This window comes from Triturus cristatus, chromosome 3_1 (genome assembly GCF_964204655.1).
Source record: "Triturus cristatus chromosome 3_1, aTriCri1.1, whole genome shotgun sequence".
In the NCBI taxonomy this organism is placed as follows: Eukaryota; Metazoa; Chordata; class Amphibia; order Caudata; family Salamandridae; genus Triturus; species Triturus cristatus.
This window is the reverse complement of record NC_140583.1, coordinates 684,768,359-684,791,977: the sequence shown is the minus strand read 5'-3', so window position 1 is coordinate 684,791,977 and position 23,619 is coordinate 684,768,359. Positions and strand designations below refer to the sequence as shown.

The 23,619-nt window shown below is 44.5% G+C and overlaps 1 protein-coding gene across 1 annotated transcript in view; it reads right to left on the bottom strand.

Annotated features, from left to right (window-relative positions):
* The window catches only part of TESMIN (testis expressed metallothionein like protein), a 1,510,092-nt gene that overhangs the window by 850,352 nt on the left and 636,121 nt on the right, over positions 1 to 23,619 (bottom strand). The window contains exon 9 of the mRNA XM_085644767.1: positions 12,205 to 12,361. Coding sequence (XP_085500893.1) covers positions 12,205 to 12,361 — 157 coding nt within the window. The remainder of the gene's footprint in view (positions 1 to 12,204; positions 12,362 to 23,619) is intronic.

Genomic DNA, 23,619 nt, shown 5'->3' with positions numbered 1-23,619 from the left:
ACAAAGGGAAAGGTGTGAAGGGTCATATATACATGAATAATGATTTGCTTGAAAGAACTAATGTTATGACCTATTTGGGGGTAGTATTTGAAAATAAGCTGGATTGGAGGCCGCAAATTGATGTGCTTAACCTTAAATTTTCTCAGCTTTCGGGATGCCTCGTTAAAGATCAGAAATTATCCCAATCGAAAATAATTGGCCCCCCCATTAAAATATTCAATGTAAGGATAAACTCAGCGATCCTTTATGGAGCTGAACTCTGGGGCTTTGCCAATCTTTCCGCTCTGGTCAAGGCACAACATAAATTTTTCCGAATGCTTACGGGCCTGCCCAGTTCTACCCCATTGAAACCGTTGTTACTGGATCTTGGTTGTCACTCTTTCGATGACATTGCTAGGTACAAACCTTTGGCCTATTGGAGGCGACTATGGACAGTACCTGAACTAGGCCCCTATGCTAAAGCCTTTCTTGACGTCCGTTCCATCATGGGAGCAGGTAATATTCCCTGGTTCCGACAGGTTAGGCAACTACTAGACTCCATGGGTTTGGGATTTTTGTGGTCAGACCCAGGTAACAACTCCTTCCCCTCTAAAAAAGATTTTAAAAGCCTGTACTGGTCAATGGTCCTACAAAAACAACTATCCTCAGTTGCAGCCGACTCCTTGACGGGCAGATTTCTTGTTCAAAAGAAAACTCCACTCCTTGAACCTTATTGGGATACCATCACCAGACCCAAAGACAGGAAACTTTATCACCAGTTTATAGTTGGTACATTACCAACTAATCTTTTTACAAAAAAATGGAAGGGTGCATCATGCGATTCCTGTAACTGGTGTATGGACTGTGTTGATTCAGTGGGTCATGTTTTCTTTGTCTGCCCAGCTTACGCTGCCCCACGGGCTAAATGGCTTAAACCCCTACGTCGAACGCTGGGAACGAGACAAAGCCTAGAAGCACTGGATATTTTGCGTTTTGATACTAGTGAACTCATCGTAATTGCAGTCGCTAAATTCTTAGCTTGGGTCTGGCTCATCAGAATTAGGAGGCACCAAAATTAATGAACTATGGTTTCCTGTGATTTTATTGTGAATTGTAGCAACAGTTTTAATACTTGTTTGGTTGCATTTTTATTTTGTAAAATGTCTTTTTTGATGAAATTATCGATAATAAAGACTTATGAAATGAAATGAAATGAAATGGCAATGCCTTTTATTTACGTTTTTAAACCCAAAACATAAATAAAAGGCATTGTCATTTACAATGTCAATAGCTCATACTCGCGTGAACGCGAGACCTATTGCATTGCAAATGCTTGTTAGTTTGTTTTATGGGCAAGGCCAAGTCACCAGAGGGATGGAAGGAACTTGAACAGGCTCTGCTTTAATGACTGGATGCGGCTGCTCGTGCCCAGCGAATGGCTCGTAAGGGCAAGCAGAGCCTGTCTGGCTATCGCTAGCCACAGGCGCTAGTTGGGCAGGGGAGCCAGGCTATGCATTCCAGAAATATTCTGATAAAAAGCAGCAGCGCCCTATTGTCCTTATACGTTTCTGCGAAATGAAAGCAAGACAATTAACCCATGATCACATATTTTGTGCCTCTGGCCTCGTTTTCACTTTCTAATGTTGTCACTACTAACCTTATCTTATTATATATTTTACTGTGATTTTACACTGCATATCTTCACTCAAACAAAAAGCACAAGGCCGTATGTCAGCGGAGGTCTCTGAAACAAAGCAGGCACTGAAGGCCAGCTTTAATCACTAGATTTATTTATAAAATGATGAGTTCTTAAGCGCCACACGTCAATCATACTTCATTTTAGAGTTATGTAAAAACCGTAACAAATGTCTTACTACTCTCTTGTCACAGTGTGACCCGGCTCCTGGAGCAGCGATGCATTATGGGGGGGGTGGGGGGGGAACGAGGAGGGGGAGATGCACCACAGCTGGCCCTCGCTTAAATCTGAAGTAAAAGGAAGGGGGCGCTTATCACCTCAAGAAAGAATTCGCGCCCCAGTGATGGAAGGGAACCGTGCTAAGGAATGGATGCGTCCGCGCTCTTGGTGCGCTAGGCTCAAGCCGTCTGCTGTTGCGCGAGAGACTGGAGTCTGGCCCTTTGTTCACGCCCTGCTTCCCTAGTGAGATGATTGTGAAGTATTAACAAAGCATGACGTGTGAAAGGTCTGCCGTAATCGGGTGTGAAGGGGAATTTACACTCCTTAGGGTGGGGGGGCGGCTGTCACAATGAAAGATCTTTCAAGGCACTGGGACAGGTGTTAGCAACACTCCATAGTTTCAAAGGGCTGGAAGAGACCTGGAAAAGAAAAAGATCGCAATCGCGATCAAACATCAAAGCGGCCGCTAAAGTGAAAGTAATCATTTTGCGGCCGCTTTGATGTTCTCAGTGGCCGCGCGTCTCACTGAGAACATCAAAGCTCCCGCGAAATGTACACGCAGGCTGCCAAATGGTGCGCGCGCCCGGCGCACATGCACTGTAGTTGGGGGCCTGAAAAGCACTCGTTTGCACTTCCAAATCCCCGTTTTCTATAGCTCTCGCCAGAGCAGCGCTGAAGCGCTGGCCCAGGCGAGACCTAAAAAAGGAGAAATTAGGCCATTAGCGCATATTGCTGCACGAGGATTAGAGTAAAGGAGAGATAAAGGAGAGATAATTTGGACCAAATACAAACCATTTTAGAGTATAAAATAAATATGTCCATTCAACTCTGTCAAAAGCCTTTTCGGCGTCTAACGCTATTGCCGCCAAAGAATGATCAAGTTGGGACGAGTTGGGTAAAATATAAAAAAAGAGTCGTGTATTATCAGTTATGACTCGACCCTTAACAAAGCCAGACTGTTCCTTCCCTAATGAATTCGGTAAGTAAGAATCTAGACGTATGGCCAAAGCTTTAGAAAAAATCTTGTAATCAATATTAACAAGTGAAATAGGTCTATAATTTTTGCAGAACTTAGGGTCCTTACCATCTTTAGGGATAAGACAGATGTGGGCTTCCAAAAAGGAACCGGAGGAATTATTGGAGGATAAAAAAAAAAACTTATAAGTGAGTGTAACTTAGGGATCAACAGTTTAGAAAATGGGTAAAAAAAATCAACAGTAAAACCTTCCGGACCAGGGGCTTTGTCTTTTTTAAGATTCTGGAGAGCAGTAAGGAGTTCATGCTGGGAGAGATCAGATTCTAATGGAGATAGGTCCGGAAGCACATGCTGAGGTGTTCGGATATCAGAAAAAAATTGCGCTAATGAGTGATCCGTAGGTTGAGTTTCCGAAGAGTATACGTTTTTATAAAAAAGAGAGAATTCATTTAATATTTCGGCATCTTTAAACTTTAAAACTGAGTGTTCATCAAAGACAGAGTCAATATTTAACTTGTTTTGGCGAACCTTTAAATAGTTGGCTAATATTAATATTTTACCTGCTTTATTTTTACCCCCATAAAATTTTGCACTGGATTTTAACAAATAAAGTGAAGCGTCCTCTGTGGACTTTTTATTAAATTCCAATTTAGCATTGATAAGGGCATTTAAGCATTCCCCCGAATGAGATGTGTAATATGAATGTTTAAGTGCATTAATATGTTGAAGAAGGTCTGTTGTGAACTTACGTGCAGATTTCCGTTTCCGTGCCACAAAATTTATAATGAAGTCTCTAGCTGACGCCTTAAAGGCATCCCAAATAGTTGCAAGTGATAAAAATGTTGTATGATTTCTCTCAAAATAATCAGTAAAGAAGGAAGTGCATGATGCTGAGAATTTAGGGTCCAAGAGGAGAGTGTTATTAAAACGCCATCTTCTAGGCGCATTGTTCCTAGGTAATATATCAAAGCCGATAGAGATGGGAGCGTGATCTGATAATAGAATTGGACCAATGTCAGCAAAAGTGAGGGACTGTGAAATATTGTGGGAAACAAAGACATAATCAATATTCTGGATTGGGTATGATGCGTTGGGGAATAAAACGAGTATTCTCTAGTGGTTGGATTACAAAGGCGCCAGGCATCAAGCAATTTATGTTGAGATATAGTGTGAATAAAATATTTATGTGATTTATTAGGGATGAAAGGCACTTTGGAATTTCTATCAACAAAGGGGTCCAACACTTGATTACAATCTCCAGCCATAATAAAATTCTCCTCAATGCATGTGGATATACGTGCTGCTAAGGCAGGCCAAAAGGAGGTATCTCCACTAGTAGGTGCATAGACATTTAGAAGAGTAACTGGAACACCCTTTAGTAATAACTTAACAATAAGCCATCTCCCTTCAGCATCTGTTTCTTGCGACAGTAATGTAACTGGGAGGGATTTGTGACATATTAACACCACTCCATTGCGTTTACCATCTCCAGGAGAGAAGTAAACCTCGCCCACAAAACCCCTTTTTAATTTCATAGACTCAGTATCTGTAAGGTGCGTTTCTTGTAAAAAAAACAATGTCAGCATTTAACTTAGCTAAATGTGTTAAAACCCTCTGTCTCTTAATAGGATAATGTAATCCCCTAATGTTCCAAGAAACCAACTTAAGTGACATAACAAATGAAATCAAAAAGCAAAAAGCAGGTTAAAACCACAGTCCGAATCAATAAAATGGAATAAACATCAATAAAGGAGTCCGAACTTGTGAAACTAAAGTCCAGAACCGCATAAAAACAATGCAGGGTATGAAAAGGGAAATGAGAAAATACGAGGAAAGGAGTGAACTTAGAACAATGTAAGTTATGGAAACTGTATAAGCAAAGCCAAGGGTGAAAAGAAAGAAAAGTCACAGGAAAAAGAGATAGTACATAAGTTAGGCAATGAAGACAAGAGATAGAAGAATGTGCTGCAAAACATAAAACAAAAAACAGAACAAATAACAAACCAACAAATAACATACCTACAAAAAGGGAACACAGGGAAATACGTAGAGGGAGATGGAGCCACATGGAATAGGCGACGTGTCTGAGGGCAGCTAAACGGAGGGATCCAGGAGAAACCACAATACAGGAATAAGAAATCTGTAGGGACGATGAATAAATATAGATTAGAACAAGTATTGAAACAAACAACTAGTGTATACGTTAAAGCAATCAAAAACAGAAATACCAACAATAAACCAAGAAGCTAGGCTGGGTGAATGATCAGCATGCAAACTGTGAGAATGAAGGACAACAGCTAAAAGGGAAGATGATAGAGGGAGAAACGAACAAGATAAATAGAGAGCAATGAGAGCATGGCAAACCAATAAGTCGATCAGACTTCAAGTCAAAAAGACAATAAGAACTTAGCCTAGGCAAACTGAAGAAGTTACTTATGAGATCGACTCCATGCAGGATATGAACTACATAGCTTCAAGAAGTTCACAATATCAAGGATTATACGATGAAGAAGGCCTCTGAGTGTCCATAGCAGTTGGATTACATGAATTAATAAAGCTTTGTAGCCTTGCAGGGTCATCGTAAGTTATTGTTCTATTGTTGTGAGTAACCTTGAACAAGCAAGGAGGGAAGAGGCTGTAGCGGGCACCCATTGATCGAAGAGCTGGTCTCAGATTGAGAAAAGCTTTTCGCCTATTGGCTTTAGCCTTGGCATAATCCTGAGCAAAAAACAAAGTTGAACCAGACCAAGAGATGCGTTGAGCAGATTTGACCGCAGACAACACCAACAACAAATCCGTATACTCCAGAAAGTATATAATTACTCCTCGAGGTCTTTGTGAGGGTGACATGTTAGAGGATGGACGACCTAGCCTGTGCGCTCTTTGAATATTGAGTGACGTGCCTTCTGCAAGGTGCAGCACCTTAGGAAGAAAGGAGGTAAAGAAGGCGAGGGGGTCTGATCCTTCAAGTCCCTCCGCCAGACCATAAATACGTAGGTTATTTCTCCTGCTGCGATTTTCAAGGTCCTCAATCTGCTTTTGGAGCGTAGATACTTGAGACTGAAGCTGGGAGACATTGGCACATGTATCGCTAAAAGTGGAGATACCAATTATCGGTGAGGGTTTGCAACTTAGAGTTGGTTTCCTCCATAAAGGGCCGAAGGGCTCTTATCTCGTCCAACAACATCTTCATGGAGACCGGAGAGGCTACATTAGGAGGAGACGGGGTTATGCTTTAGACGCTTGGTAAATGTCTTCCTGCCTTCCCAGGTGGAACAGATACGGAATCCATGTCGGCCTCTGGGGAGCTTAGTGTGGACTGCAGGGAATCCTCCAGCTTAGAGTAAGCAGTAAAAATCCTCGAGTTTTTAATGGAAATGTGTTTTTGTTGCAATTTTGTGGATAGAGCACCCTTCGTTCTTCCCATAGAGACACCAGCACAGCCAACGAACAGAAATAAGCGAAAAATGTGTCGCTGTAATACAAAGTTCAAGAGGAGGAAGGAAGCTGTGGGAGGAGCAACCAAGAAATCATATATGTCACCTCAGTCAAAATCAGAGCGACCAACATAGCATGAGATAAATAAAAATGCTTAATGTGGCTCCTGCATAGAAAGTTGGTGCAGCTTATGGGTCAAATGAATGATAAATATTCCCAGTAAAACTGAGGTAAATGTGCCATAAGGAATCGTGAAAACAGACAAAATGGCCTCCGAAAATATATTACAGTCAAAAATGTTAAGTATAAAAACAGTCACTCATTCAAGATGCTCCATAACAATTTCCAAATAATGCTGCACATAGAATATGCCAAGGAAGAAAAAAGGAAGTTCTAAACAAGTGAGGCAGCAACGCGATGAGACTGAAGAAAGCTGCCGGTCACGGACATGGCAAAATGGCGGCCACGATAACGCGTTTGCATTCAGGGGACTCACTTGCACAATAAAGGCATTTCTGCTGCATATTCAATAGCGCTGGGATGCTTCCAAAGGTCAGCGCACATTCCGAAGGCTTGCACGCATCCCGGCTTCGTCCGAGGAGAGGATACAATGCGGAAACTCACGGTCCCGCCGAAGTGCCTCACATAGACGCCGCCATATGCCGCGGGCGCCAAGCCACGCTCCCTGAGCAGAAACTCTTGAATGTGATTGGAAGCGCTGCCTTGTCTGTATGATGCCTACGAGCAGCTGGTTTCCACACACGTCCTTCATCGCCGCATACAAAGTACCTGGCTCTTCTTGGCAACACATCGCCCCCTTTGAAAGATCCCTGTATAACAAACACGTTAGTTCTGCAATTACATATCATCTCACTAACAAGGCCCAGGGAAGGCGATTTGACTGCTGAAGGGTCTGCCTTTCAACAACCAGATGAAAGTAGGGTTACATTTTAACTACCCCATCCCACACTGAAATCAATCGTGCTGTTCTGTTACCATTATAGGGTTTTTAGAGAGATTTGTTTCAAAGAATAGTTGGACATTCCCCTTCTTCTTGCCCCTCCCCCACACGAGTCACTTTTGATCAATTGCAGCCACCTGATGCGGTTGGTGCCAGTTGGCTCAAATGAATCAACTGTTGTGCTTGCTCTTTTAATCTTACATCTACATCAGCTCGCTCATGCCCGTTTCTGTAATGCAGGTCAATTGTGCATATATTTATTTATTTTTTGATTCTGGGAGCATGATATTCGTAAACTTAAAGTAAAATAGATGGTCAGCATAAAAGACATCTAGCATGCAGGGATAGTGATGTTTGTTTTGTTTTAATATTGTACTACAGCAGCGGCTCACTAATATTACGGCTAATAATCTTTGTGACACCCTCCCATTTCTCATATCTGAGGCCCCACAATCGTTTTTAATGGCTGTTCCATGAAACATAAACACAGTTCTCTGAAAAGGGTCTGTAATAGTCTCTCCCAAACCACCCATATTAAGAATAAATTAAAGGAAACAGTATTTGAAAATCTGATTAAGATAGTGCAAGCGCTCATATTGCTACCACCATTACACCACTACAGGGTGACAGTCTGGGTTAACAACACCCCCGGAGGCCATAATTAGAGAATGGGCAACAGTCAATGACCGGATGTATGACCTCTGGTGCTCGGTTACCAGGCTCCCACCGTTGAAGCTGGATAACACACTGAGGGACGCATAGCGTAATTAGGTAAACAGGAATGAAACCGGAATAAAATAGAGTTACTAGGAAGGTAGATGGAAGGCTTAAACATTACTCTATGTAGGTTGGTAACAGATTATGGCAACAAGCTCAGTATATAAGAGTACGATATGGGCTCTCTGATGATGCCAGGGCCTATACTTGATTGGTTTCAATATGTACAATACCCTTAGGTTTCTGCATACATGCTGGGGTCAAAGGAAGGGTGAAGCAATAGTTCCAGGGTTAGGAGGCCGCCCACGTGCATACCTACTATCTTGCACTTTGTAAGAGCCTGCAACAATTCTAATCTTTTTCCATACGGAGAATTGTTTGAAAGTTTCTCCGGACAATGACATATGTAAGTCTCCTTCCAGAGTGGCGCAGGAGCGGAGCTATACATGCATATGTGCCCACGCCAAAATGCAGTTCACAGGTAAATATATTCCAGGAATACTATTTTGGGTCCTCTTCAGCAAGTTCTCGGGAATTCACGAAAACAGATAGCTGCACTTAATACATGGACATTTATGATGGGTGCACTTTCGAGTCTTTCTATAGGGTTGGGGACCCCTAAGTTGATTTGGCGTTGACTATAACCTTTGGAGGTTATAACAACTCTACCTTTCCCTCGGCATCGGCAGGCTTCACTGTAAGTGACAGCATTCTGCTGTTCCACGCGGAGCATAGCAGCACACAAAGTAGGGTTTGATGATTCTCTGAGTTCAAAATAAAAGGTCCGTAAAAACTCCTGCATAATTTCAGGGAAACCCCCTTTTCTTGGCAGCATCATTTGAAAACCAGGGTTGATGCATGCTAGTATTTCCCAAAGTATTCATAATGGAAAATTACGGTCTAGGATGGGCGGAAGGGCGTTCAGCGTGGTGGGTGCCCAGCTGTGGAATGAGCTACCACAGAAGATTAGACAGCTCTACTCATTAACTGATTTCAGAAAGAGCCTTAAAACATGGCTCTTTCCAAAAGCCTAACCCTTCCAACCTGCCTAACATCCCGCACCGGTAATATTGTGCTATATCAGAGCGCCAGGATACCCGTGGGGTCACAGCAGCGCTATATAAGAATCAATACAATACAATACAAAATCAGTGTAACCAGTGTTAATAAGATTTTGGGAAACGCAGATAATCAAGCATTGACAAAGCCAGGAGGTCTGAAATTGGCGGCCAGCCTCTAATTGGACAAAATGTAACCCGTGTTGGTATGGGGTTTTTGGTAGAACCTTATTGGCGAAGGAGTTGCAGGGCCCTCACCACTATAAGAAACATGGGCAAGAAAAAAAAAAAAAAGGTTTTAGGTCCCAAAAGGCACGCGCTGCCGCAGTGGTTTACTAGCACTGATCTGCAAATATTTGCGTCAAAGCAGAGAGGGTACCAACCGGAAGACGGGGTACACATCACGGGGTAGGAATAAACATGCTCCTACTAAACATTGTGGGTAGGCGGGAACAAAGGGGTTTTCAATTAGGACGCGAAGGAAGGGCCGTGGTGGGGGGGAGCTCCCTCCGATCGGGAAACCGTAGGGAGCGTGGCGGATCTAACACGAAGAAGCTAGTACGAAATGAAATTACTAGAAGGTAGACTGAAGGCTCTCACAGTGTCATTGGCATGCCTCATGGCAGGGGCACTGAGGAAGCCATGGGGCGGCGTGCCGCCAGAGAAAGAATAGAGGTAACACTCCCGCAGGACCCTTGGGATGCCTTACGGCAGGGGTGCAGAGGGAGAAGATGGCAAGATCCCAGCCTCAGAGAAATAGAGTAGATGCTCACGTAAGGTCCTTGAGATGCCAAACGGCAGGGACCCCTGGGAGAAGGGAGGGCCCATGAAAGGGTACGGGGCGAGCGGGACGGCACTTGCAGCCCGGGCAGATCCAAACGGACACCCTCCAAATCGGTAGCAGGCTGAAGCATAGACCCGTGAATCGAAACCCAGAAAGGGGCCCCTCCCTCCTCTCCCAGGAAATTGAGGAGGCTGGGACCAGTATAAAAATAGAGAAATTGCAATGAGCAATAGAGAAAAGCAAACATGGACATTGGAGGACTATACTATAACCATGGATGTTGAATCTTGAATGTGGAATTTTGAAATGTGAAGATTTAATGGAAAATTAAAAAATAAATTGTGACCTTTTCAGGCACCAAAGAAGTTGTCAGGTGGTGATTCAAGGGAAAGCACGCAGTTGGTAACAAGCAAGAGGGGAACGGGGAGAGCGTACTCGCCGCCTGGAAGGGGTTTGGACCCGGGCTGGGGAAGGCAGAGCCGGACCCGATGGGGGCCTGGGTGAGAACACTGGCTGGTGGCGGGAGCCCACCCCCCCTAATCAGAATTCCGGCTAGGCCGGGGGACCAGGATTGGCCCATGGACAAAAGAAGGCTACCCCAGGGGGCGAGACAGTAAGGCAAGGAGGGGGTTAAAAGAGGGGCCAACAGCCCAAAAAGGCACAATTCACACTCTGTACTTGGGGAAAAAAGAAGAAGAGATGCCCACCCACCCACACCTAAGAATACGGGCGTCGCAGCCGTAGGGGGGAAAGGGTAGCGGATCTAACACGAAGAAGCTAGTATGAAACTAAATTACTAGAAGGTAGACTGAAGGCTCTCGCAGTGTCCTTGGGATGCCTCACGGCAGGGGCACTGAGGGAGCCATGGGGCGGCATGCTGCCTGAGAAAGAATAGAGGTAACACTCCCACAGGACCCTTGGGATGCCTTACGCCAGGGGTGCAGAGGGAGAAGATGGCAAGGTCCCAGCCTCAGAGAAATAGAGTAGATGCTCACGTTTGGTCCTTGGGATGCCAAATGGCAGGGACCCCTGGGAAAAGGGAGGGCCCATGAAAGGGTACGGGGCGAGTGGGACGGCACTTGCAGCCTGGGCAGGTCCAAACAGACACCCTCCAAATCGGTAGCAAGCAGAATGCATTTTGATGAAGGAAGCTAAATTAAAGATTCCACAATGGTAATTCATATTGGCTGAGAGGCAAATCTAATTAGGAAAGAAAGATGTTAGAGCTTAGGTAGCATATATCTGATAGGACCAGAGCTCTTGTATAGTAAACAGGACGCCGGGGAAACTTGCTTGGCTGTTCCTGTACTTCAGTGATAAGTCCATGGCCAAAGAAAAAGGACTAGGCTAAGTATGCTGGTAAGGACATCAAATTCATGGCAGCCATCTTAAAACACATATAATGAAGTAGCAAAAATGTGGCCAATGATGTAGAGGTCATGGAAGGAGTCCAAATGATAGTACCAGGACATCCATTAATTATAATTATGAAAAAAGAATCACTGTGCACGGAACTGTAGGTTGGATGAAATGTGGAAAAAAAGATAACGCTTTTTAATGAAGAAACAATATCCATAGAAGGACACTTGTTGTCCCATTTGTTAATGTCCTGGTGACAAGATGGAAAATTGACAGTGAAAGATGGAAACCACCAAGAAACGCTGGTTAATTAGTGAATGTGTCCCAGAAAGTAAACATTTTAAAAGTTAATAGAAGACCCGAGTGTTAAACCCGAGTAATTGGCATCCTATTGTAGAAAATTACAATATGTGTTACATCCAAAGGAATCTATCATAAGGCCAAAGAGAATGTAAACGATCATATTGCCGAAAGATTAATATTATGTTACATGCAGATAAGCAACAAACATATTCTTCCTTTTATTGGTATCATGAATAAAATTGCCAGGAGCAAATACAGTAGTACAACATAATATTGATGTTATTCAGTAAGAAAGTTGTACAGTTTTCTGTCCACATTTGAGCTCCGATTCACAGCTCACGGCCTGATCAGCCCCTTGGCTCCTTGTCTGCGCAATAATGCAGACCTGTTTCTCCCCCGTAATGGCATTTTTACCTGCTCCAAGGCATGAACTACATCAGTTGTATTTTTCGATTTTAAAGTAAATTAAAACCTGATTTTGAAGGGGGGATTTTAGTAAAAGTTGATTCAAATTGGATTTTATAAAAAAAAACATTAGAAATTCTGACTTAAGATAGTTGCATATTGGCAAAATTCTTCATAAAATAAGAAATTTAAATTTATATATCTTCCAGGTTCCTACTTACACAGAGACAGCATGATTTCTAAACAAGTTCCTCTTTCCAGAATTAACTTTTTATATGGAAAATACTTAACGCAGCGTCTGATACTAACCTTGCACTTGGTTTGCCATATCAACTTTTCTTTGACTTGAATGAAGAGGCTTATGTTGTCCTTGAAATGGAGGAACCATGTGAACCATTTTTAGTTCACTTGTACCAGGGTTATTTAAGCACAACATAGGTGTAGTTCCTTTCAAATGACAAAATACCTGGAAGAAAAATGTGATGTTTACATGAATATATATTACTTTGCTGCTCAAACTATCACATTTCGTTATAAATCTCCAGGCAAAAAAGAAAAAGTATTACTTGGTAGCGACTCCTTATTTATTGGTGCATAAGAACATTTAGGGGCATATGTATGAACAAGCCCTTTTGCGATTCCTCAATAGCGATTTTTAGCGAATTGCTATTAAGGAATCGCAAAATGCTATGTATGTAGGAATCGCAATAATAATTGTGATTCCTTAATATTCCTTAATTGCGAATCACAAATCGCGATTCGCAATTAAGGAATACCTTCCCATTCATTCCCATGGGCGTAGAGGCCCATAGGAATGAATGGGAAGGCATTCTCAATTTGCGATTACCAATTAGAGAATCGCAAATTGAGAATGCAATTTCAAGGTTGCAAGGGTGTCATAAGGATACCCTGATGCACACCTGAAATGAGCATGTGTGCCCATGTGGCACACATACATGCCCTAAGGGCATGTATGTGCGCCACATGGCACTTTAAAAAAAGCCGAAAAGTGCTTTTTTCAAAGTATTCACAAATTACCACCAACTGTCAGTTGGTGGTAATTTGCGATTTCTTATGGCAAATTTGCACAACTAAGGTGCTTTCTACATCGCATTTAAGGAATCGCAATTTGTGATTCCTTAAATGCAATCGCAAAATAGAGAATCGCAAATTTTGCGAATTTCTAATTTGCGATGCCCTTTTGGGATGATACATCCCAAAAGGTCTTTTCCCGTTCGCGTTCTGAGAAGCGGCATACATATGCCCCTTAGAACACAAACTAGTGTAAATCTTTAAACCGGGCAAGACATCCAAAGAAGTGCATCACAATCAGTGCCAACATGGGGCGCACCTGCACACTTTCAATTGCGGAAGGGTGTTGAAAATGTGAACAGAGCTGCATGCTAGGAGAATCAGAGCTGTTATTTTGACTTTCCTTTATTCTTAAATTCGCCATGTTATTTCTCCAATCTAATGGAATTTATTGGCACATATAAGAGCACTGAACAGGTAGGTGTAAATTACACAGGGCTCTGGCTCCTCAATTTCAAACAGCAGAACTTGCTTTGCTATGCTGATCTATTTCTGGATAGGCGGGTAAGCTGCCAATGTTCTAGAAGGAGGACCTGGGTGTAAAAAGTTAGCTTTGAATGAGACATACACTCACAAAGAGCAATAGCAGGGGGAGTGCATCACTCTCCAGGGCTCTATAGATAGGTATTGTTCCCTGTGGTAGGTAGACATAGTCCTTTTGAAGCAGATGGAGCAGGATGAAAATAAGATTTGGTGAGTACAACCACGAGCCATCAGGACGGCTGAGCACTATTGACTTTCTGTGATCTTCTGCAGACCCTAGTAAACAAAGCAGTTGGAGAAAAGGCATGTAAAAATGCCTCTGTTCAATCCAACATTCACTGCCTCTGGGGATACAAGCACCCTGGCCCCTGCCCACATCAAAGGCAAACTGCTCACCTTTTGTGTTTAGGCAAGTGACAAGGGCTTTAAGATGGTCAAAGGTCTGGCTGGGCATGACCAGCTGAGTGATGTGGTAGGATGTGATGATAATCTCTTTGGCCTGGCACAGCACTAAAAAAAGAGATCCTGATCCCCCATCTGCCACTTTGGGGCCCGCCGTTGCACATACCTGGCAACGAGAGGGGATTAAACCACCTTGCCCACAGCAAGTCAATGCAGACCATAATCTGAATCACTCAAATCTGCTACCGCTCTGAAGCCACAGTGGGCCCCAAGATGAGAGCCACATGAATCGCAGGTGCAAAAGAGAACACCAAACAAGTGAGGCTTTACATTTCCTCACCGATCCAGAAATCAGGTATGCTGATTGTCCAGGCACCAGGGTGCTGACCCTGTGGTTGAGGTCGGGGAGATCAAAAGATACCAGAGGAGTGTGTAGAAACTGTTTCGATGTCTCGTGGACTATGGTCAAAGATGAAGAGATAGCCCCCGCTTGCACATCCCGCCCTGGAGACACACCGCGAGCGGATCTCCTGCTGCACTGGAGGAGGGCGGGTTGCAATTGTGTAGCTGGACCCCGTTGTATTAGGTCTAAAGGCCTTTACTACTAAGATAACTGGATTCAGGGGAAGATCACACCCTTCTTGTGGAGTGATAGATGGGGCGCTTTACATTGCTTGGTCAATCGAGCACACAAAATGTATGAGAGGATGCTTGCAATAATCTAAACACTGGCAATCGCTAGGGGTAGCATTTTAACCCATTGTTCTTTTGTCCACCATGCCACCTCAGATTAGAAGCAACCATATGCAAATCAGTCTTGACCCCTCTCCAATAGGAACAGTCCAGTCCGAACTGCAAAGCCAGGTCCTCCCCGAACTGGAAAGGTCACAAGCAACCAATGAGAAGTTTTGCCTAGATTAGGGCCTTTCAGTCGGGTGTAGCTTGATTCCAGTGGCACAGTAAGCAAGGCACCCAAGCCTGAGTACACTGTGTCACTGGAACCAAGCTATATGTCACTGATGAGGGCTAACAAGGGTAAAACCAGTTCTGGATTACTTGTGTTCCAGTTCAGGGAGGACCGAGCCTGGCAGTTTAGGCTGGAGAAGGGTCAAGACTGATTTGCATATGGCTGGGTCCAAACTGAGGTGGCATGATGTGCAAAATAACAATGGACTGTGATGCAGACCCAAGTAATTCAAATTCAAGCATTCCATACATAACATTTTTGTAAACGTTAGTGTGTTGCCCTAAGTGGGATGGGCATGCCCAGACATGGGTCCTGTGTACACAGTGTCACTGGAACTAAGCTATTCCTGGCTGATGAGCAACTTGGCCTGGCAGTTCGGGCTGGACTGTTCCCACTGGAGCAGCAGAAAGCTCAATTTGCATATGGCTGGGTCAGAACTGAGAGGGCATAGTGTGCAAAATAACAATGCTCTGGGATGCGTCCCAAGCAATTACTAGTGGCTGAGATTCATTCAAGCAGTCCATCCATTACTTTTTTGAATACTTTTGCTTGTTCCATCAAGGATGCACACACAGAGGTGGAGGGGGAGGCCGGACAGTGAAACTAAGACGCATGAGAGGCAGCTGTCCTCCTGATTTCCCACCTTGGCCTCTGCATATCTTACCATCATCACTGGAAGGCCTACTTAATTGAGGACTATCCCATCCCACATATAGGTTGATACTTCAAACTGTGTCGCGGTGGCCATCAGGCTGGGTTTAAAGGAAGGGGCAGCCTGCTATTCCACTGTGAAGAATCTAGTACTGAAGATTGGGCATGTGTCCCTATCAATTGGCACATATATACTGGGTCCATGGTCATGATTTGAGAACACTCAATAGCAAGCATACCACGCTTAATCCTAAAATTCCTAAATGTTCATTGGGAGACAGTATGCTGATTCATCACCACAGGATGCTCCCCCACAGAATCATAGAGTAGTTTTGATGAGATCCTACAGGCAATCATGGATACCAAAACAATGTTGGAGAGTAAAATCGTCAGAGAGGCATTTAATGTGGGGATCCTCTGAACTGACCACAGCAAGTTGGAAGATAGGGTCTCCCACAATGAATCAGTTTTGTCAACAATGAGACCTACCATGGTAGAGCTACAAAGCTAGGTTTGAGATATGGCAATGGAAGTAAAGGAGCTGAGGCACAGGGCCAAAGATGCGATGAAGCAATCATGCTGAAACAATGTGCACATGTCAGAGGTCCCTAAGAAAGCTTAGGGGGCTCGAGCAGATGGCTTCATAGAACATTTGCTGCAGCGCTGACCTCAGTTCATGACTGTTTTTCCACACCAGAAGCATGGAGCCACACTGAAGTGGAATTCCATGCTATAATGAGGTCCCCAAGGATCTCTTTGATATGACATGAGTAGTTTGCAGAACGTGGAGGACAGGAAGGTCAGTAAGGAATCTGCGGCTAGATAGAGTCTCTACCAGATAAAGCATTATTAAGGGTGGGCGTAGTTCGCGAAGTAGCACTTCGCGGAGCTACGCAAAGTGAAGTTCGCACTATGCGAGCTACGCGTAGCACTTCGCGAACTGCGTAGTAACATGTTCGCACTGTGCAAGATGTTGTTTTCAATGATTGCACAGTGCGGACAAGCAACCGGCACTGTGCAATCATTGAAAATGACATCTTGCACAGTGCGAGCTGTAGTTTTCTGCTGCTCGAGTAGATTTTTACTCGAGCGGCAGCTTTCTCAACGCGAACTGGTAGTTTCTCATCGCGAGCGGTCGCGAGCATACGCGACCCCTCGCAATGAGAAACCTGACCTCCTCGCATTGGGAATCTCGCCGGAAGGTTTATTTTCCATACTCGCGATCGCCAACTTGATGTTGCTGATCGGGAACAAGGAAAAAGTCTCGCCGGGATGTCATTTTGCTTGCTCGCGGTCGCCAACTTGACGTTGAGGACCGCGAGCAAGCAAAAAATGACCGCAGCACTATGCAACACTACGCTACGCGTGTTCGCACTGTGCTATGTGCAGTTCACGAAGTGCGAAGTAGCGCGAACTTCGCAAACTACGCAAGCGTAGCGTAGTGCTTCGCCCAGGCTTCATTACTGGAGGTAAGTAACTTGTTTAGCTAATAGAGACTGCTTGTCAAAGATTTCTTGCCTTAGAACAGATACCCAAACATGTCCTGGACTGGGACTCCTTCAGCTATCACAGTGGTCGCAGCTTTAGCTTGGGTGGAATCTCAAGTCCTCAGGGCGTTGCAAAGCAGATTTTTATACCGAGGACAGTCCACCTGGATCTGGCTCTCTTGTGGACTGTTTTTCCTTTCTTTGCATCAATAAAGTGTTGGTTATCCACCCAGAAGTCTTTGAAAAGATCAATATAGAACAACAATGCTCATTTTGGATCCAAGTGGAGGAGTCTCTCCTCTTCCTTGGTAAGATCAGGGGGATAAAGAAAGTAGGCAGTGTAATGTTTTGTCCGATGAGAAAATGTGTGACCACCATGGGTAAGAAGTTGGCTGGGTTCTAAGGACCAGCTTATGTGGGAAAAAGATGGTGTACGGGGGTTAAAATAATGCATCTGTAATTCACTAACTCTTCTGGCAGATGTTATACCCACAAGGACTGTTTTGATTGTAATCGGTCTCAGATGGCAATTGTGAATGGGCTCAAATGGTGAATATATTAAGAAAGTGAGCACTAAATTACGATCCATTGGAGCATAATGAAAGGTGTAAGGGAAACAGGTGCTGCAAATCTTTCAAGAAATGAGGCACAATGGGACACTGAACAGGGAGGGCTGGCCCGGGAACTATAAGAAAGCTGAGATGTTGGAAAGGTACGCTTTAACTGTGCCCAAAGCGAGGCCTTGCCAGACAAGGGACAGGGCAAACAAAAGGACTTCAGACAAGGGTGCAGACAGAGGATCAACTGATTTGGTAGCACACCAAGACACACATTCGTCCCATCAGCAGGCACATACCGTTTCATGGAGGGATGCCAGGCTGTCAGAATGACATCACACACATCAAGAGTGAGGTCAAATACTGGCAACTGTTGCTCCTCAATCTCCATACAAGTAGACAGAAAGTGTGCAGATTTGGGTGCAGGACCTTGCCCGGTTTTTGCAACAGGAGATCATCCCGAGAGGGCAGCCTGATTGGAAGACAGATGCTCTTAGTTAAGAGTTTGGGATACCAGACTTTCCTTGCCCAGTCGGAGGCATCAAGATGACTTGGGCTCTGTCGATCCTGATATTCTTGAGAACTCTGGGCTGGAGTGGTATTGGAGGAGAAGTGTACAGGATTCCTGAGCTCCATTTGAGACGTAATGCATCTTAGAGCAAGAGCCGCCTTGGCAATTACAGTGCGCAAAAGTGCTGACATTGTCCATTCTTGTGTAATCTAACCAAGGTTATCTCCAATCTCTGAGAAGACCTTGCACCATTTCCAGATGGAATGCCATTTGTGATCTACAAGGCATCGACGGCTGAATTCTTTCACTGTGGCATTTAGAGAGCCCGCTAGATGTTGAATCATGTCCAGAGACACAAACCCACTCTGACTTTCTTGTGGCAATACCACATGGCTGTGGTGGTGTCCGTGAACACCTGCACCAGCCTTCCTTTGATGGTTGGAAGAAAGGCTTTCAATGCCAGGTGAATAGCTCTAAGCTCCAACAGACAGGCAATCTGGAACTGGACTAAGCCTGAGACCAGAATTCTCAGATCTCCACCTCTCTCAGATGCCCGCCCCAACCCAGAAGTGACGCATCTGTCAATACTGTGAGCTCTGGGTGGTGAAGGGAGAGGGGTCTGCTATGGACCCAAACACAGTTCATAAGCCACCACTGCAGAGCTTTTGTAGTTCCCTCTGATATCTGGACCATGTAACAGAGAGTTTCTTGATGCTGTACCCACTTGGACTTCAAATCCCACTGCAGATGTAAGTCCGCATATGCCAATAGACATGTTTAACTTCATGATGCAGGAGGCCATGAGACCCAGGAGCATCAGAGTCAGTCTCACCGAAATCCAGGATAGAGGCTGAAACATAGGAATCATAGCCTGAATATCCTGGACTAGATGTTCTGAGGGATCAGCCCGAAACTGAACTGAAATCATAACAGCGCCAATGAAAGGGTGTGTCTGAAAAGAAGTCAGGTGTGATGTAGGTATGTTGACAATGAACCCCAGTGAATTCAGGAGGCCCGCTATGCTCTGGATGTGGTAGACAACTGCCTGGGGTGATTCTGCTTTCAACAGCTAGTTGCTGGGTCGTGCGTTTCTTGCATGGCCCATTATAGTTTTCCCTATGTTAGCCTAACTGTGCATGTTGTAGGCTTCATTTTCCTTTGCACACACTAATATATAAAACACATTATGCTTTTGTTCCACATCATACTTTCACATAGCCGTGGTCCGTGCAGGTAAGAGTGATGGGGCGGTGGGGCTGGGTGAGGGTGGATTTCAACGGACGATGACCAGGGGATATTAAATAAATAATTAATTTTCCCTGGTCATCGTCTGTCAAAAGGGATAGGATAGGATAATATTTATAAAGCGCACTTATACCCACAGGTGTCAAGGCGCTAAGCGAACGGTGGAGGAGGAAAAGAACCAGCATCCAGCTAAGAAGCAAATAACCACATTTTCAGAAGTTTTCTGAAGACAGGAAGAGAGTCCGCATTGGAAATGGAAGGGGGCAAGGAGTTCCAGAGCTTGGTGGCTGCCACAGAGAAAGAGCGACCGCACCATCTGGACCTGTGAAATCTGGGAGAAACCAGTTATTCATGATGCAGGAGGCCATGAGACCCAGGAGCATCAGAGTCAGTCTCACCGAAATCCAGGATAGAGGCTGAAACATAGGAATCATAGCCTGAATATCCTGGACTAGATGTTCTGAGGGATCAGCCCGAAACTGAACTGAAATCATAACAGCGCCAATGAAAGGGTGTGTCTGAAAAGAAGTCAGGTGTGATGTAGGTATGTTGACAATGAACCCCAGTGAATTCAGGAGGCCCACTATACTCTGGATGTGGTAGACAACTGCCTGGGGTGATTCTGCTTTCAACAGCTAGTTGCTGGGTCGTGCGTTTCTTGCATGGCCCATTATAGTTTTCCCTATGTTAGCCTAACTGTGCATGTTGTAGGCTTCATTTTCCTTTGCACACACTAATATATAAAACACATTATGCTTTTGTTCCACATCATACTTTCACATAGCCGTGGTCCGTGCAGGTAAGAGTGATGGGGCGGTGGGGCTGGGTGAGGGTGGATTTCAACGGACGATGACCAGGGGATATTAAATAAATAATTAATTTTCCCTGGTCATCGTCTGTCAAAAGGGATAGGATAGGATAATATTTATAAAGCGCACTTATACCCACAGGTGTCAAGGCGCTAAGCGAACGGTGGAGGAGGAAAAGAACCAGCATCCAGCTAAGAAGCAAATAACCACATTTTCAGAAGTTTTCTGAAGACAGGAAGAGAGTCCGCATTGGAAATGGAAGGGGGCAAGGAGTTCCAGAGCTTGGTGGCTGCCACAGAGAAAGAGCGACCGCACCATCTGGACCTGTGAAATCTGGGAGAAACCAGTTATTTTTGTGAGAAGGATCTCAAGGTCCTCCCCGATTGTACCACTGAAACATGTTTTTTAAGTGTGAAGAGCCATTGCTGTGCATAGCCTTGTATACCAAACTCAAGACCTTGAAGGAAATGTGCTTCCTGATGGAGAGCCAGAGGAAGGCTTGAATTCCTTCCCTGGCTAATACTTCTGCATGTTAAGAATCAGCCTTGCCGCAGTGTTCTGTACCACCTGAAGCTTGTTCAGGGACCCTGTGTTGATGTTAAGGTACAGAACGTTGCAGTAGTCCTGCCGGGAGGTGACTAGTGCGATGATAGTAGGCAGATGCAGTTCAGATGGTATATACGGCAGTATTTTCCTCAGGGTTTTTAAGATGTAGAAACAGGTGCTGACTGTCCGGCTAACCGGGGCATCAAAGGTCAGACCCTTATCAAATATCACCCCCAGATTTTTTGCAGTTTTGATCGGTACCGGAAGGGGACCGCAATCGGCAGGCCACATGGCGTTAGACCAGATGGAGTTCTGGGATCCAAAGACTGGCACCTCAGTTTTGTCTGCGTTGATCTTTAATGAATTGTCACTCATCCAGCCTATAATGCTGGACATACATTGATAAAACTTTTGGGCAACTGATTGCAAATAATTTGTTATGCAAATTATGATTTGTGTGTCGTCCGCGTAGGAGAGCACCTGGAAAATGAAAGATCCCACCAACTCTGCAAGAAGGGTGACATAGAGGTTAAAGAGAGGGGGGGCTATGCCAATATCCCTGGGAGACGCCACAGGGAAGGCCTATGGCCTTTGCTCTAAAGACACGCAACTGATAATGTGAGCTCTGCTGATCATGAAAGAGTGGAGAAGCTGCAGGGCCCTACCAGTAACTCCTGCTTCCCGCAGTCGCTGGATCATACACACTGGGGAGATGGTATCGAATGCTGCTGAAAGGTTGAGCAAAATCAGCACCCCAGATTCGCCTTGATCAACCCGAATGCCGATACAGTCTGTGGATCCTACCATGGGGGTTTCAGTGCTGTGACCAGCACGAAAACTGTTCTGGGAGCTGTCAAGAATTTCCTGGGATTCAATGTGTTTCATCAGCTCAACATTGATGAATTGTTCCAGGATTTTGGCCGGAGCGGGGAGAAGGGAGAGAGATCGGAATTTCTTCAACTCTGTGGGATCGGCTTTGGGTTATTTTAAGAAGAGGTGAGACAATTGCTTCCTTCCAGGTGGCTGGGTAGTTTCCGGACATGAGTGTGTTGTTGAGGACCTTGCACAGGAAGTTGGCTATTAAGTCAGGAGCAAGCCTGAGTATGGAAAGCATAGAAGGGTCTAAGGGAGCTCCAGACTTTAAGTCAAGTAAGAATTCCTTAGTTTGTAGAGCTGTGATTTGTGGAAAAGAGGACAGGGCATAGTTCCCAAGAACCTGGGTAAGGTTCCCCTTAGACGGATCTTCACTATCTCCTTTGGCTACCTCTCCGGTAGGTTCATCATCTGCAGTCTGGGTGAACTCATGATAGAACTTAAGGACTTTATCCTGTCACAGAAGTCTTGGGAGGAGTTCATGAGCTGTGTCCCTGGTGGCTCAGCAATCTCCTTTATGACTTTGAATGGTATGCTGGAGGAGTTGTCTGCTGACACTATCTTTTCAGTGAGGAAACGGGATTTGGCCTGAAAGATGGTCATGTATATATTCCCACAGGAAAGGTTTCTGCTAGGCTTTTTCCCGAGGGCAAGGGTAAGCACGCCATTTCCGTTCTTGTCTACGGCATTGGCACCTGAGAGCCATAAGCTCTTCTGAAAACCATGGAGCCGAGGGTTTAGCTCTTTTAATGACACTGTTTTTGAATGGAGCAACTATGTCTAAGGCCTTGGTGATCCAATTACGAAAGCCTTTTGCCGAGGGAGAATTAGCAATGTGATTCCCATCAGATACTGAAGCCAAGGCGGCCTTCCAGTTGGTGGCCATAACCTTGTTCAATCCCCTGCAACGTATATGTTTATGTTTGAGAGGAGAACCCCTGTTTGCTTTAATGAGATGAAGGAAAGTGATATTAAACTAGACCAGCCAAGTGGTCAACCCAGCTGAGAGGCTGAATTGCCTCAATTGTTAGATTGTTGTGGTTAGCAAAAATGCCATCCAAGGTAATCTCCCTTCACCCGGCCCCACCGCCCCACCGCTCTTACCTGTACCAGCCGCGGCTGCTTTCACATAGAACCTGCATACGTTTTTGCGTTCTGTTCTTTTCCAGGGATTTAGTCTGAACGCCATAGACAAGGTCAAATAACAATGTCCTTTGTTATTCTTTCTGGCCAGGCACTAGCACCTAGACATAACACAAGAATGCAGCTGTTGTTTATGAGCACTCATGTTCTATCATATAGATGAGCAAATGAGCAAAAAATGGACACATTGAAGTAGATGGTGTGATATTTAGTGAACAAGAAGTGCGTAGTGAAACATACATCAGAAAAACAAATGTTGACTTATGTGAAAGATGAAAAATTAATTAGCTCCTTTGGTGAATGGATACATTAAAGTGAACCATAGTTTTGCATTAATTTCTGTGTTTCACCTGCTTAGAAATAATATGCCCTCACTTACAGCTGCATGTTACACAAATGGTTAGAATAAGCTGTCCGAAATTTAGCAAGAAACAAATGGATTGAAAATGTACTGTGTGCGTGTCAGTTGCTGGGCCTTCCTCAATTCTGCAAAATGGCTCACTAACCTTCACTTGTGTACAAAAGCCAGTTCAGCAAGTTGATTCTTAGAAATAGCTCTCTAATCTGGAACACGTCAATCTGCTCTGCTCCTGCAAAAGTGTTTGTTCATGGCAAATATCATGTAAGCAAATTGTGCCCAGAAAGCAGAGACAACAGGCATCTGAAGACTAGATCAAACAATGCTTGTTTGACAAAAACAAGATAACAGACTCAAACTGTAGGTCAGGAGGCAGCAGCGTAGGAAATTGGCTAATATTAGCATGATCATGTGCTTCACGTATAAAGCAAATGTACAAGTAGACAAATTTGTGAAATGCTGACACCTTAGTGCTGATGTTAATAAATAACCTATCTGAAGGTTCTACGACTGTATATAAAGGCTGATTTTTCTTCTTGTAATCAGATCTCTCTGCAGTTTTGCTGCAAGTTGTCTTAACTGCAGCTCTTAGCAGCAATA